Here is a 16028-nt window from a genome sequence, read left to right as displayed (position 1 = left end):
CAGGGTTTCTCTGTGTAGTGTAGCCTTGGCTGTCCTAGACTTGCTTTGTAGACCAGGCTAGCCTTAAACTTACAGTGATCCACCTGCTTCTGCCTCCCGAGTGCTGGGATTAAAGGCGTGTGCCACCATGCCCGGCTACCATATAGGATTCTTGATGTGAAAAATCAGTTAGGACAAGGTTCAACTCTTGGTTTAAAAGGAACAATGCTGTTATTTTTCCCAAGGCCTAGCTGGAAACTCCAAGAGCCACGACAAAAGACCAAAATAGCACCGTTATCAAAGGTTAAACCCATGGATTCCTTTGTTAAACTACTCATCTGATTTCATTTGTGGGGGCTTTCTTTTCCCAGGGTGAGGAAGATAAAACACATGGCTGAGAGTCATACTAGTTCCCACGTCTCAGCAACAAACACAGAGGCACCTAAAGTCCACCCCATCGCATTTACCCAATTCACTTGAATATGAGTCCATTAAGTGGCCTCTTACCTTTTGCACCAGGCTGGCCTCGAATTCATGAAGACCCACCTACCTCCTGAGTGCTGGAATTAAAGGTGTGCTCTCCACCACGACCAGCTTAGATAATAATTGTTTAATTTAAAAAAGGAAAAGAAAAAAAACTTGTAGAAAAAAAAGTCAAAATCAAAACCAAGCAAAGAACCTGCCAAACCCAAAACACCAAGGGAGCTTGGGATACAGCTCAATTAGTAAGGTGCTTGCTAGCCAGCATGAGGGTCTGAGTTCAGTCCTCAGAAACTACAGACAGTAATTTCCAGGTATAATGGAATGTGTTTGTAATCCAGGGGTGGGGGAGGTGGACACAGGAAGATCCCTGGGGCTCCCTGGCCACCCAGCCTAGCTTCCTGGACAAGCTGCAGGTCGCTGGGAGACCCCATCTAAAATAAGCAAACAGCACAACTCTGGATAACTCCTGAGGATACTGTCTGAGGTAGTTCTCACATTTCCACAAGCAGGAGCGTAACCCCAAACACGGTCTCCTCCAACCTCATAAAACTGTTAGCTATTATGCCAGAACCAAAGGAAATGGGACTTTTGAATCCCGGTTAGGCTTCCAACACAGAGGTGTTGAAGTGTATTCAGGTTCAATGAAGCCACCCAAAGGCCCAGAGCAAGGGTGAGTGGGGAGGAGGGTTGTGGGATGAGGAAGGATTGAAAGTTTGGGGGAAGACTGGGCCACGGGAACGTGGTGAGGACACATTGACATGTAGGATATGAAGGGAACCCCCACGCCTTTACAGCTTCTGCAGGCAGAGAGATTAGAAGTGTGATCATTTTCTTTATACAGGCAGCCAGGGGCAGAGCCAGCAGGTATTGCTTCAACCCCATAGGACAGACAGTAATGAGGCCCACATCCCTTAGCTCTGTGTGGCCTAAAAAGCATAGAGGAAAACTCTCCATCTTAATTAGAGAGGGCCAGAATCTAGAAAGTGTTCTAATATTCCTGTGTCACAAGGAAGACCTGTTGCCTGTCTCTGTGTCTTTCCAGAGGAAGAAGAACCCAACCACAGCCAAGAGCTGAATTGTGTTCCCCTAAAGGTATGTGGGACCCTATCCCTGGACACCTGTGACAGTGACTGCATTTGGAAATGGGGTCTTTGGCAGATGACGTCTTTAAGGCCTGGCAGTGGTGGTGGTACACACCTTTAATTTCAGCAACTGGGGGCGGGGGCAGAGACAGGTGGGTTTCTGAGTTTGAGGTCAGTCTGGCCTATGGTAGGAGTTTTAGGGATAGCCAGGGCAACACAGAAACCTGTTTCTAACCCACCGACCCACCAACTGATGTCTTTAACCTGAGCCTGAATCTAATGTGCCTGGGTCCTTAGAAGAAAACAAAGTGCTGCATGTGGTGGTGGATACTTTTTAGCTTGGGAGGGTGAGGATTGTGAGTTCAAGACCAGCCTGAACTACTTAGTGAGTTCTCATCCAAAAACAAAATCTCTCTGAACACAACATAGAAACTAAACAAGAAAAGGGACAACAAGAGAACTCAGGAAGACAAGGGTACAGAAGGAGAAAGCTCAGTGACCAAAGGGGCAGAGATGGCGGGGACAGAACTATATGGTGGGGCATGTGCCATGACATCCCTCAGAGGGAGCAGGACACCTGCTCAGTGGACACCTTGACCCTGAACTTCCAGCCTGTAGGATGGCAGGACACAGCTCTGCTCTAATCCACCCAAATGCATGGTATTTTGTTATGGCCACTCTGGAAAATGAACCTGAGACTCCCCTACGACTCTATACCAAGATGAGGGGTAATGCAGTAGGAAGTTAGGTAGTCTCTTTGTTTGTTTCAGACAGGGTTTCTCTGTGAAGCTTTGGCTGTCCTGGACTCGCTTTGTAGACCAGGCTGGCCTCGAACTCGCATTTATCTGCCTGACTCTGCTTCCCTGAGTACTGGGATTAAAGGCGTGCGCCACCACTCAGGGCAAATGAAGGCAGACACCAGCCTTGACTACAACCAGAGGCACTGCAATCCTGTTCAACTTCATGATCAAACTTCAGTTGGACCTAATCCAGCTTGGGGACCCAAGTCATAGGAAGCTATCAGGTATGAACTTGTAGTGACCTAGGAAATGATTCACTTATTTGGTCATGTGTATAACAAACAATGAGCAAACCAACGTGTAATACAGCGTTTGAGCTGACAAGACTCGAACCACAGTAACCTACCTGGCTCAGGTCCTGCGAGAGTTCCCTTTCTGTTAGAACAAGCCTTTGACTTGCTCTGTTTCTGTGTCGAGGTCTATATCATAAAAGCAGGGGCGAGTGGGCAGTCCTGGCATCGTGCTCATCTGGAAGGGAGAACAAAGCCATTGCTCGTGAGCAGAGTCTATTGAGTGATTAATCACCGCACGGTCCGCTTGACATAAACCAAGCACACAATTCTTGACAGCCCCATATAACGTTAGGTTATGGACACAGGCGGCCCTGTCAGTTTGACCCCTGCCTTTACTCTGCGAGGAAACCAAATACAGAAAGCACATGTCACCTCCTCACTACATGAAGCCTGTACACCCTCCCCTGTGGTCCCACCGCACACAGCAGCCAGTAGTGATTTTCAGAGCTTCGCTTCTAAGTTCAATCTGCATACAGAACCTTGAAGCCAACCCCTCTGGCTAGGGCCGAAGTTGCCTCCTCATCAGAAGCATTATGCACTTTTTGTCAAAGCAAAGGCTTGTGGGTACAGTGCGAACCCGCCCCTCTAGATGGTAGGCACCTGGCTTTCCCAACATGAACTCCCGTGATGAGTGGTGCTTTGCACTGCGCCTAGAGCTGAGTGAATTATCTGTTTTATTCTCTTAGCAACCTCCATGACAGGGCATTTTTATTATTTGCCTGTCCTGTGGGGGAGGCTATGAAGTTACACGTTTAAGGTTGTTCAGGTCATAGTACCATACACATTGCTCGGAATGTTCCATGTTTTCTTATCGCTACCTCAGAGTGGCACTCTGTATTTTACACGGATGACAGCGTCACCGAGCTTCCAGCCCTTGCTGATATAGATACCGCTTTCACCTTATTTTATAGCTTTTTTGGTATGGTTTGCCACCTTGAACTCACATTGTTTTTTCAAATAGGGTCTCATGTGGCCCAGGCTGACCTTGAACTCCTGATCTTCCTGTGACAATTTCTCAAGTCCTCAGATCACAGGCATGGGCCACCATGTCCAACAATGTGAGAGACGGTTATGTTACAAAGGTAAGTGCTGGGGGGCGGAGTCTGGTTTTTTATTGCTTTGCTGAGCCCTTCAGCACTGTCATTTTGTCCCCTGTGTATCAAGAGCATGCAGGTACCGTATTACTGCATTACCCCCGGGATCTGTGCGGCGAGGACTCAGGATTTTCTGTTGTGTTCTAAGAGGGCACACCTCTTCCAGCTGCACCCGTCCAGTAGGCAGAGGTGATAACCCTGTTTCTGGCTCTTCAGAGCTCAGATTGACTCCTGTGTCATGTAGAGGCCTTGCCTGTCCCCAGACATTCTTCCTAAGATGAAGCAGTGATGGGCTAAGCACTCAGTGGCCTGAAGAGAGGGCCTGCTTCTCCCATCCCACAGCGGTTCTCTGGGGAGAACAATATAAGGTAGAATCCAGTTCTCACTCCTGGCCTTCTGTGTTTTAAGGCTGCTTCTCACTTAGCCAGGGCTGTGGAGCAGTGGCAGCTTAGGAGCCTGGTGGAAAAAAAAATCAATAGTATCCCTTCCGGATGGGAGCTTGGGACCCTAGCATGTCCCCCATGGGACATAGATACACACCACGCCTGAGAAATCATATCACACATGGTACCTGCAACTCAGGAGAGCTTGATACCCCAGTACCACCTCTCCTTTACCTGCTGGCCAGGTGGGGGGCCCGTAGTGTCTCCTGCAGTCCTCACTGTCTACTCCCTGCCCTGTGGAGAGTGGTAGTGGGGAGGCTGAGGCAGGGCTAGAAGGCATGGCACATGGTGCTAACTGGTGTAGGACACCGTAGCTACCTACACAGGACTGCAGCACAGGCTACCAAGACCTTGGAGCGCAGCTGGGGATAAAGGCCCCATTTGTCACACACTGGTGGGCAGTCACACTCTGACACCTGATTTAGTGTCTGGGGACCTGCTTTATTGTAAAGCTTACCTTCTTAAAAGGCAGGGTCCTAGCACGGATCTATGTTTCTCTCACTATGGTTGTGTTCTCTACTGAAAGGAGGGTGGCCAAGTGTCTTCTGGTTATTCTAATCCTGTCACAATATTGGGGCATAAGACTAGCCAAGGTATTAAGCACTGGGAAATGAGAGATGCCTTTCTTCCATTTTCAGCTTATCATTCAAGTAGGAGAGACAAGAGTGGAATGGCAAAATTCCCGCATTCCTTTCGGACGATGCAGCAATCACTTCTGAGAATCGAGACGACTTATTTGGGCTAAGGGACAGCAGACAGGGCTCTGTAGAGCAAGAGGCCGTGCCCACGCCTCCTGCTGAGGAAGCACAAAATGGAATCAGGCTACCGAGACTAAACCGCTTGCACCACATTCTTCACCAGGAACAAACGGCCATTAAGAGTACAGTGCTCTGACTAGATTCCATACAGTGCTACGGAAGCAAGAAAGAAAAATGGAGAGCCCCTGGGAATTGACCTCTGGCTACAGGCCTGGGGTCAGTCCGGCTCCCTGCTAACTGTGTACTCTCCCGCTTAAAATAAACGAGGAGCCGCTCAATCTACGCACTTGTCACGTGCCAAATCAGTGGATTCCTGTGCAAAGGCTGAAGAAAGCTTTTTGTCTTCCTGATCCTGATTTTAACTACAGCTAATCTCCCTACTTTTTCCTGACCATGCAAAACCACACCATCAGCAACGTTTAGAAACATACATTAGGGCTGGTGGGTTGGCTCAGTGGTAAAGGTGGCTGGCTGCCAAGCTTGAGGACCTGGGTGACTCACAACTGTTGACGCCTCCAGTTCCAGGGGATCTGATGCCCTCTTCTGGCCTCCATGCATACCAGGCATGTATGTGGTGCACAGTCATACATGCAGACAAAATGTACAGACATTAAAAAAAAAAAAAGCCAACGACACGTCATTAAAGAAACCCTACACTAGCTAACAATTGCTCAGGGCAATGATCCTGCTCGCACCGCCCCCCGCCCCCCGCCCCCAGCAGCTTCAGCTGTCAAGGCCTCACCAGAGCCCACTTGAATCCTAGTTTCCCTCATGTTTGTGAATTGAACAATCTCCTGGGTGCTGAGATTACAGATGTGCACTGTCACATGTGGCCTCCCGTTTTCATATGCCTGATTTTGGAATTTGATTTTCAGTGAGACTGTAAATTGCCAATGGGGGGTATTTTCTAAATAGGGGAAGTAGAAAGGAACACGTGCCAGGGGCCCATTGTATACATGAGTCCAGTGGGCTCGCTCATTGGAAAATGTCAGCTGCTAGGGAAAAAGATTAACTGAAGAGAGACAGGAAGGCAATCTTGATTGGAGATAGACAGATGAAAGGAAGTTCTACTTTATAGTTTTTAGTCTTCATTCATTCATTTTCCGAGACAGGGTTTCTCTGTGTAGCCTTGGCTGTCCTGGACTCACTTTGTACAAAGCTGGCCTCAAACTCAAGAGATCTGCCTCCCTGAGTGCTGGGATTGCAGGCATTGCCACTATGTCTGGCTTTAATTCCTTTTCAACTTTAATGTCTATTTAAGAATGGTGTTAGCAGTCAGGCGTGGTGATGCACCTTTAATCCCAGCACTCAGGAGCCAGAGGTTGGTGAATCTCTGTGCGTTTGAGGCCAGTCTAGTCTACATAGCAAGCGGTAGGACAGCTAGGTCTACATAGAGCTTGTCTTAAAAGATCCCAAACAGAGCTCCCCCCAAAACAAAACAAACAAACAAACAAAAAAACAAAAGAGGGCTAGAACCTTTACAAAGATGATCTTTAGAAACAAGCAGGGAGTAGGCAATACCTTTTTTTTTCTTTTTCAAGTCAGGGTTTCTCTATAATAAGAGCCCTGGCTGTCCTGGACTCACTTTTGAGATCATACTGGCCTTGAACTCACAAGAGATCCGCCTGCCTCTGCCTCTTGAGTGCTAGGATTAAAGACGTGCACCACCGCACCTGGCTCAAGGCAACCGCTTCTAAAGTAGGTATGATTAGAATCACTACTGACCTCTTCCCGGTTACTCCATCAAGATTAAACACATGGATTACTGCTAACACGGTGAAGTCCGTAAACATCTCTCTTTTGCAGGGCCTCATTGAAGAATTACCTACACAGTTAAAAGTTTCTGGCTGGGGATGTGGTTCAGTGGCAGAGGGCTTACCTAGCTAGCATACTTGAGGAGGCTCTGGGTTTCACCCCTGAATCACACACGTACACAACACTTTTTGGAAGCTGAAGGAATCAGTTATAGCTGGAATGGGGCTTTGCTAACTTAATTCTAGAGGGTTAGCAACTCCAAGGAAAAAAGTCCTAAAGCAAGGCCACACCAACTAACTAACTGGTCCTTCACTGCTCGCTTGCTTTGTTCTATCCATTCCCTAAGAGATACACAGAGATCACCAGTGCACAGGTGTTAAGCCGTTTATATGTGGCTCTTCACATGGCCCCCTGGATCCTTTCAGCCTTTCTCTGTGTCACCATGACCAGCATCCCTGAGGTAGGTGGATGACAGGCTTCCTTCCACCCTCTATATATGCAGAGATAGACACAGTGATGCTCAGTGCAGTGGTGTTGTGTTCCTGGGTACCAACCAGGATGATCTGCAAGGAGCTTGCTTCTGGGTGAGTCAGCAGTCTGACGGGTGGGTAACTACGGGAACCAGATCAGGACTGGTGGGGAGGCCTTCTGCTTTCTAGAGAGAGGCATGGCCCTTGGGCAGCCAGCTCACTGAGCCTTCATTAGTCATTAGTAAGTACAGTGTGACAATGCCTACATTACAGACTGTTTTGAAATTAAAATGAGACAAGGTAAGAAAGGACCCCGGTTAGGCATTCAGCACACAGTGCTTGCTTTGCTATTTTATTACTTGTGTGGAGAGAGAAACGAGCAGCCAGAGAAGAAAGCATCTGCCTTGCTGTGCTGGCCTGATGACCTAAGATTTATTCCAGGACCATATAAAGGTAGAGAAATGACTCCTTCAGGTTGTCCCGTGACCTCCATGCTCTCCTTATCACCCTCTACCCTTTCTTGCTCATAAACTCATATGCACATATACACAAGACTGTTACTCATGGCAGAGACAGGAATAGAAAAAGCAAAACGAAATCTGAGTCCATGGCTCGCTCTTTAACAGGGAGAACTAAGGCTTATTAATTTTGAGATATTTCCCTAAATTTTCTTGTATTAGCAGCTATCTTAAAGTTACTCTCAGCAGAGGGTATAGCTCCCAACTCCATACTTTTACAGCTTCTAGTTACCATGGTCAAATCTGAAGCTAAACTCAAGAGCCAAGATGCAACATATCCAAGCCAATGGGGACAGCGTTGATCAAGACAGCTCCGCAGAAGCGCAGCTATAAATCAGAACGAAGAAGCGTGATCTTAAACTGAGCACCTGGGTTGACACAAAGACTGTTATATGCAGGCCCAGCAGAGCTGCACGGAGCAGAAGTGCCCTCTGTATGCTTCTCTACCTTTCTGGATCTTTCCTGCCATTTGGCACCATACTCATTCACCAACCATCTGCAGAGGGCATGCTCAGAGACTCTATGAGCTCCGGGGAAACAAAATGATTTAATAGCAGGTTTCTGAGGAGCGCGCCTCCCTTGAACATTGACAGAAATCTTGGTCATTGAATCATCATCCTGTGAAGGGAGGGGGGAGAAGGAGCCGGAAGGAAGGGTGGGATGATAGGCATTGTTTCTGCTAGGAAGTTTACTATTTTCCCCTCCTGCTGTGTTGAACTTAGGGCCTCACACAAGCACTATACCAGGGAGCCATTATCTCCTGACTAGTTTAGCCTTTCTCTTTTGTTTTCCTCTACACCGCTGCAGAGTGGACAAACATAACAAGAGGGCAGAGAGAGGGTCTATATTATTGACTCTTCCTTGATGCTGTGCATAGTGCTGAGGGATGTGTGTAGAAGCCTGCTGGAGAGAAGAGAAAGGGAAGGATGGGGTGGGAGGCCTCAGACCATATCTGCCAATTGGAAACTTGGCTAGCCAACACATGCTGGATGAGGAGCCACCTGTGGCCCATCTTAATTGCCAAAGATGACAGAAGTCTCTATTGCTTGGAGCCTTCTTTTAGGACACTGGCCTAGGTCTAGAACTGATTCTATCTATCTATCTATCTATCTATCTATCTATCTATCTATCTACCCACCTACCTACCCACATATATGTCTATAATTTTATTTTTCTTTTTCCTTTCTTGTTTTGTTTTCCAAGACAGGGTTTCTCTGTGTAGCCTTGATTGTCCTGGACTTGCTTTGTAGATCAGGCTGGCCTCAAACTCACAGAGACCCACCTGCCTCTGCCTTCCTTAGTGCTGGGATTACAGGTGTGGGCCACTATGCCTGGCTTATATCTTGTTTTTCAATACAGTATTTCTTTGTATTCCTGCATGTTCTGGAACCCCATCTATAGAACAGGCTGGCTTTGAACTCCAAGATCCACCTGTGTCTGCCTCCTGGGTGCTAGGATTAAAGGCATACACCACTACAGCCCAGACTTACTCGCTCTCTGTGTTTTTAATAGACAGGATTTTATGATATATCCCAGTCTAGCTTTGAACATACAACCTTCTTGACTCAGCCTTGCAAATATAGAATTACAGCCATGTTTTACTACGTCCAGCCCTTTTATGCCATAAGGAGAATGCCAACATATTTCCTTCCTACTTTAACTTTTCCAAATCTCAGGCTGGAAAACACCTCACCATGTGACTTGCACAAACAGAACACTGTTTCCTATTTTAAGGGTGCACAGGGATAAGGTCTGGGCTGCTATGAACTGGGCATGTGCCCTCCCTCCAACTCTGTCTATGTGTGTATGTGGTGTGTGTGTGTGTGGTGTGCCATGGCATACATGTGGAGGGCCAACGACAATTTGCAGGATTCAGTTCTCTCCTTCTACTAAACGGGTTTTGGGCCTCAAACTCAGGTCATCAGGCTTGGTGGCAGGAGCCTTTATCCCCTATACTATCTGTCCCCCTTGTCCCCAACTTTTAACTGCCTTCCTTGACAACATTATGGGGCCACCTTTTTCTAGGTGAGCACCACAGGGAGAAGACAGAGAAAACTAAGGACCAACTCTATTGAACTCAGCCACAAATTAGGACTCCCCCTTTTCTCTGACAAACACATTTACCACATATTAAAAATAAGGAGAGGGATTAGGAGTGTAGCTGAATACCACAGCTCATATGACGCATGAGGACCAGGGTTCAAACTTTAGCACTAGGCAGGGAGAAAAGGAGAAACAGGAAGCGAACACGACAGTCAATCCTTTGTCTTTTCCTCCCAAATTTACTTTTTGCCAAAATTAAATCAAGAACTTAGCTTAAAAGATTACGCCATTCCTGAAGGCTTACTATATAAAAACATGGCATTCTCTGCCCGATGCTGCCTACCAACCTCACTGATGCTCCCAAGAGGCAGAAGCCATTAACTGGTGGCTGTTCCCGGTCTGTGGTGGTTTGATTTAAAATGGCCCCCATGGGCTCTTAGGGAGTGGCATTATTTGGAAGGATTAGGAGGCATGGCCTTACTAGAGAAAGTGTGTCACTAGCTGGTGAGGTCTCAGAAGCTCAAGCCAGGCCCAGCAGTGCACTTGTTCTTACTGCTGCCTGCTGATCCAGATGTGCATCAGGCTTGGTGGCAGGAGCCTTTATCCCCTATACTATCCCTACTATACTTCCCTAGCGCCATGCCTGCCTTGTGTGCCGCCATGCTTCCTGCCATGACGACAACGGACTAAACCTCTGACCCTGTAAGCCAGCCCCACTGAAATGCTTTCCTTTATAAGAGCTGCTGTGGTCATGGGGTCTCTTTGCAACAATAAAACTCTAGCTAAGATATCTTCCTCTGTTTACGTGGCCTTGCAGAATCAGGTATTAGCTACTGCTTTCTAATGTAGCCCTCCACATTCTCCATGATTGGCCATTGTGTCTCTAACTACAGAACTACCTTAGGTCAGGATGGAGTAGGACACGAATAACATGCAACATGGCCATGCTGTGCATGTTAATCATATCCCTTGTACCTCTTCTGTTTCTGAGTTAATACTTTCTTGTGCTGTCATTGGCTTGGTTTCCTATGTATCTTCCATCTACATATCAATGTGTTCTCTGACTAAGGTTGTCCATGCTCCACCCCCCACCCCCCAACACTGCTCTGTGGGGACATTATATGCACGCACGCAGAGGCTGGGTGTCCACTTCAGGTTTCTTCCTGACTCTCTCTCCCCACCATACTTTCTGAAATAGGGTCTCTTGCTGCACCTGCAGCATGGCCGCTTTGGCTAGCCTGGGATCGACTCCTCTCGTTTCTGCTTCCTCAGTGCTTGGGTTAAGCTCATGCTTGGCTTTGATGTTTAGCAGTAGGGAGCTAAATTCAGGTCTCACTGAGTCATTTCTCCAGTCCTCTAACTCATCTCTTAATGCATTGAAGAAAAAGATTAATTTTCTTTGGTGTCATCCTTTCGGCATCATCATCATCACCACCACCACCATCATAATCATCACCGTCACCATCATCATCCTGTAGGGTTTTAAAAACAATCTCCTGAGTGGGCTCTTCCTGTTCTAGAATCAATAGAACTGGTCTGCTCTCTGGGTTTTCATTTCCTTGATCCATATTGTAGTAGACAGGCCCATGATGACCCCACTTGGCCCCAGTCTTTGATGGAGGTGTGACTGGTGTCTAATCAATATAAGAGGTCACATGTAATGGGACACTACCCTTCCTGACATATTCAAGAGACAGTCTTTGTCTCTTGTTGGCTTTCAGGAACTAAGCTGGAACAATGAAGAAGCCAAGTGGCAAAAGTCCTGCATGTGTCATCTAGGACCTGAGGGTGGCTGGCAGCCAGCAAAAACCGGGCAAAGAGCATGGGAAAGGACCCCAGGTCATGGAGGAGGTCCTGCCCCCAGCTGATGCCAATACCGAAGCTATAAGCGGAGAATGCAGCCAGGCTGGGTTTAGAGCTCTTTGTTATGGCTGCCATCCATTCTTGCTGCTTTAAGTTACTTAATCTGCCACGTTACCAGCAGGAGAGAAGCACACTTTAGTCACTGGTAAACACACTCCTCTGGCAGCATTCTGAGGCCACAAAGGCGTACACCAACAATTACATTGATAGATAGCTTGGCCAGGTATAGAGATACGGGTATTTTTTTTTTTTTTCCTGAGTGTGAGGCCAATGCTGTCCTGTAGTCTAGCCTCCTCCTTGCTGTTGATTTAATCCTCCTGTAATGGTTTTAGCATTCTCTATGACCAATGGTCCTTTGTACTTAATGATAAGGTGCACTGGTGCTAGTCTGTGACTCTATCTCGGGGACCCCTTTGATTAGAAACTAAGTTCTGGGGACAAGAATTATTTCTTTCATAATTTCACCTCCTCCCCTCTGGTTTCCACTGCCTATTTGGAAATTGAATTATTTGAAGGCTAGGTTTACTAGACTGTTCTGATGATCATGGATTTTTTTTTTTTTTTAAAGCAGGGTCATGAGTTTTAGTAGTCCTTTGATTCCAGAATACACGTCCTTAGGAGACAGACGACTGGCGAGTGCATGCTCGCACTGAAGCCTGCTTGGTTTCCAGATACTTGGAGACTCCCCAGATGCCTTTCAGTTGTGATCTCTCACTTAATTCCATTGTGGTTACCGAACATACTTGGTGTGATCCGAATCCTTTAAGATTTATTGAGACCAGTTTTGTGGCCCAAAACATAGCCGGTCTTGGCAAATGTTCTATGCATAGTTGCAACGATGGTGTGCTCTGCCGCTGCTGGGTGGAGTGTTCTAGAAATGCCAATTAGGTCAAGTGCAATTGTAGTATTCTAGCCTTCTACATCTTTATTGATTTTAGTCTTTTTTTTTTTCCTGAGAGGCATTTGAAAATTTCTGGCTCTTCTTGTGGACTTGCCTAATTTTTCCTCATGCCTCCCCACTTCATGCATATTAAAAATGTTATTTTACTTACAAATGCATTATTATGTCCACGGATGAAAACACCACTTTAATTGAAAAATGTCTTTGTGTTGTGTGCCTCATCAGTGTGCACGAATGATATGCGAATGTCGGGACAAGTTCAGCTTCTGGTCATCACCTCCCACCTCCTTTGAGATATGCTCTCTGGTGTTCGCCACCGTGTAGGACGGAGCTTCTTCTGTCTCCGCCCTCCATCTCACTGTCGGAACACTGACACTACAGACAAATACTGTGTCCATCTTTAAATGGGTTTCCGGGATTTGAACTCAAGACTCTCATACTTGGGTGGCCAGTGCTTTACCCACTGTGCCATCTCCAGCAGCCTCTGATTTGAAGTTTTCACTGCTGTTCTACAACCCTGGCTGCTTTTCGATTCATGCTTCCCCGCTAACTTTCTCTTGTAGGTCCTTCCTCCATGGTTGCAGTTACCCATGGCAAGCGTGGTTAAAAATTACAGCGCAGTGCTGCAAGAGCCTTTGAGAGAGTCCACATTCATGTAACTTGAAAAAAGTTTTATATGCCTGGGTGTTTCACTTCAGTGTAAGTCTGTGCATCACACATGTGCCTGGTACCCACAGAGTCCAGAAGAGGGCCTCAGATCCCCTGCAAGTAGAGTCACAGTTGGTTGTGAGCCACCAGTGGGTGCTAGGAACCGAACCTGGGTCCCCTGAAAGAGCAGCCAGTGCTCTTCACTGCTGTTTTTTTAATGGTGCTGTCTACTAACTCTAACACATGTAAAATTGATGGGTTAGTTTTGTCTGGCTTTCTTCATCATATGTCATGTTCCTATTTCTTTTAGGCTTTGTAATTTTGGATTGGATGTCAGGCATTTTATTTTGTTGTGTTTTCACTGTTTTTTTATATCTATTCCTTGAAAATGTATTACATATATGTATGTGTGTATGTATATGTGTGTGTATGTATGTGTGTATGTATGTATGTGTGGGTGTGTATACACGTGTGTATGTATGTATATATATGCATGTATGTGAGTAGGTATGTGTGTATATGTATGTATTTATGTATGTATATATGTGTGTATGTATGTATGTATGTGTGTGTATGTATGTATGCGTGTGTGTATATATGTGTGTATATGTATGTATGTGTGTGTGTATGTATGTATGTATGTATGTGTGTGTATGTGTATGGCAGCTGGAGGATAGCTGTGGGAGCTGGTTCTTTCCTTCGACAGTGTGAGTCCTCAGGGTTAAAGTCAGGCTGTGAGGGTTGATGTCCGGCGGCTTTACCGGAGGAGCCATCTCACTGCCCAGCTCCTCATTCTTATATTCTGTTCTGACACAGCTAAGCTGTGTAGTTACTCCAGCACAGGGCAACCTTTCCGGGTTTTGCTTTTAACCTCTGTTAGGGGGAACTAGAGTTATGCTTAGTCTGGGATTAACTTTATCCTCACCACCAAGGCAAGCCTTTTTAATATTTTGACAATTCTGACCTCTTCCTGCCTTCTTAGCGACCTCACGTGATTCCCTGAGTTCTTTTGGGGGACCCCTTTCCTGGCGTCGGGCAGTTTTTTCATACATGTCCTGATTGTACTATCCCAAATGCTCCAGGAAGGTATACGTTTCCTCCCAGCCACTAAGCCACGCAGATGTTAGCTGCCTTGATTTCCCTGGAGGGACGCCCTCTCTGCGGCTTCAATGTGGGACCGAGCTGAGCTTGTGCTGTCTGGGGTTCCTCTCTTTACACACCAGCCTGGAGGCATTTTCAAGAAATTAGCTAAGACCATAGTTCTGGGGCCCCACTTGCCTGCTTCCTACTTCCTGGGTGATCAGGGTCTATCCAAGCTGATACGCAAGGTCTGGGTATTATTTTTCAGAACTTCTTTCAACTTTTCGGTTCTTTCAAGGAGAGGCTCAATTTACTCCTGTAACCCCCACCTTCCCCAGTGTGCAATGTACCCCGAAGGGTGTTATTTCTCATTAAATGAGATAATATTGTCTTACAAATGTATGTGTAACTCTTATAGGCTCATGGAGCTTTTCATGTTAACCCATGACTCCACCCACCAATTAGAAAGCAATGTTATGAGAAACACGATATACTGGGAAATTAGATTTTAAGATGAGAATCTCATGAACAAAATTACATCAATAAGCTCCTCTATGCAACACCCAACTAACACATAAAATAAACACAGGAAAAGCAATCTTTTCACATAAAACATATGTTAAAACAGGGTGCCAGAGAGTTTGTACTTAAAATGTAGTTTAATATATGCTGTAAAAAAACAAAAAACAAAAAACAAAAATGGAGGGCTAGGTGTGGTGGTGCACACATTTAATCCCAGTACTCTGGAGGCAGAGGCAAGTGGATCTTTGTGAGTTCAAGGCCAGCCTTCTGTATATAGTGAAGCCCAGGCTAGCCAGGGCTACGTAGTGAGACCTTGCCTACAAAAACTATTTGTAGGAATTAACAGGTAATAAGGCTGTACACATTTGCTATTTGGGCTGTAAAGCTGAGTGATGGCTAGTACAAACACCACTACTACTGTTTCTCTAGTGTCTGTAAAATTCTCTGCATTTCTTAAACAAAATGAATTGATTTCCTCTGAACTTAGATTTTATTTAAAAAAATTTTTTTTGGGGGGGCACAGCTTAGAGCTTTCATGGCTTTGCCACCAATACAAGCTAGAACCATCTGCCATTCAGTGTGCCTCCCTTCAGCTGTCCCCTCAGCCACCCTGGTGAATGACAGCTTCCTATGAGGGTACATTCTCAAATAAATGCCACTTAGGCATCTGACACGCACGTGAGTAATTCTCTAGCATGCTGAAGCAGAGGGATGCCATCCGTCCCTTAGCTATTTTCCCACAGAAATCAGGCTGATAGAGCCAGAGCTTCCCTTATATATAAGGCACAGACTGCCAACGTAAGTGCACTTTATAGCAGGGAGCATTCCCCCAGCACACCTCCTGCCATAGCTTGGGATGGTAGTGAAATGGCATCATCCAATTTCAACAAACGCGTCACTTTTACTTTCTTTGCCTCCTCTAGTCCACTACTGGCCATTTCACTCACTGTAGGGTGTGATTCTGTACACCAATAGCATATCTGACGCTTGCATAAGCATTTCATTTCCAGGCATGCCCTACAAGATGTGTCAAGCTGTGAGTTCGGGGCCAGCCTGGTCTACAAAGCGAGTCCAGGACAGTCAAGGACACACAGAGAAACCCTGTCTCGAACAAACAAACAAACAGATGTGGTAAGCATCACTTTCATTTGCCATCCCACTTTGGACCTTAGGGAAAGTGACACAGAACAGTTTTTAGAATTCCCTGAATCTGAGTAACTCCCTGCTACCACTTAACCTCCCTGCCAGAGAGCCAATGGAGATTCCCATGGGCAAAGGAACATGGCTGCCTCTCTG

At 46.3% G+C, this 16028-nt stretch overlaps 1 protein-coding gene and 1 long non-coding RNA gene across 4 annotated transcripts in view; one reads left to right on the top strand and one right to left on the bottom strand.

The window, feature by feature from the left end:
* Mthfd1l (methylenetetrahydrofolate dehydrogenase (NADP+ dependent) 1 like) overlaps window positions 1-16028 on the bottom strand; it is a 184621-nt gene that overhangs the window by 5072 nt on the left and 163521 nt on the right. The window contains exon 27 of the mRNA XM_051164179.1: window positions 2691-2812. Coding sequence (XP_051020136.1) covers window positions 2723-2812 — 90 coding nt within the window. The 3' untranslated portion in view covers window positions 2691-2722. The remainder of the gene's footprint in view (window positions 1-2690; window positions 2813-16028) is intronic.
* On the top strand, window positions 24-5196 carry LOC127205042 (uncharacterized). 3 transcript variants are annotated; one of them, XR_007832577.1, is made up of 4 exons: window positions 24-551; window positions 1505-1554; window positions 3599-3719; window positions 4813-5196. It is a non-coding gene; the product is annotated as an uncharacterized LOC127205042 (long non-coding RNA). The 3 variants fall into 3 exon arrangements; XR_007832578.1 differs by lacking the exon at window positions 24-551 and adding an exon at window positions 1167-1282 and having other exon boundaries at window positions 1327-1554; XR_007832576.1 differs by lacking the exon at window positions 1505-1554.

Source organism: Acomys russatus, chromosome 21 (assembly GCF_903995435.1).
Source record: "Acomys russatus chromosome 21, mAcoRus1.1, whole genome shotgun sequence".
Lineage (NCBI taxonomy): Eukaryota > Metazoa > Chordata > Mammalia > Rodentia > Muridae > Acomys > Acomys russatus.
Note: the sequence above shows the minus strand (reverse complement) of the source record. Positions and strands in the feature narration are given on the sequence as shown.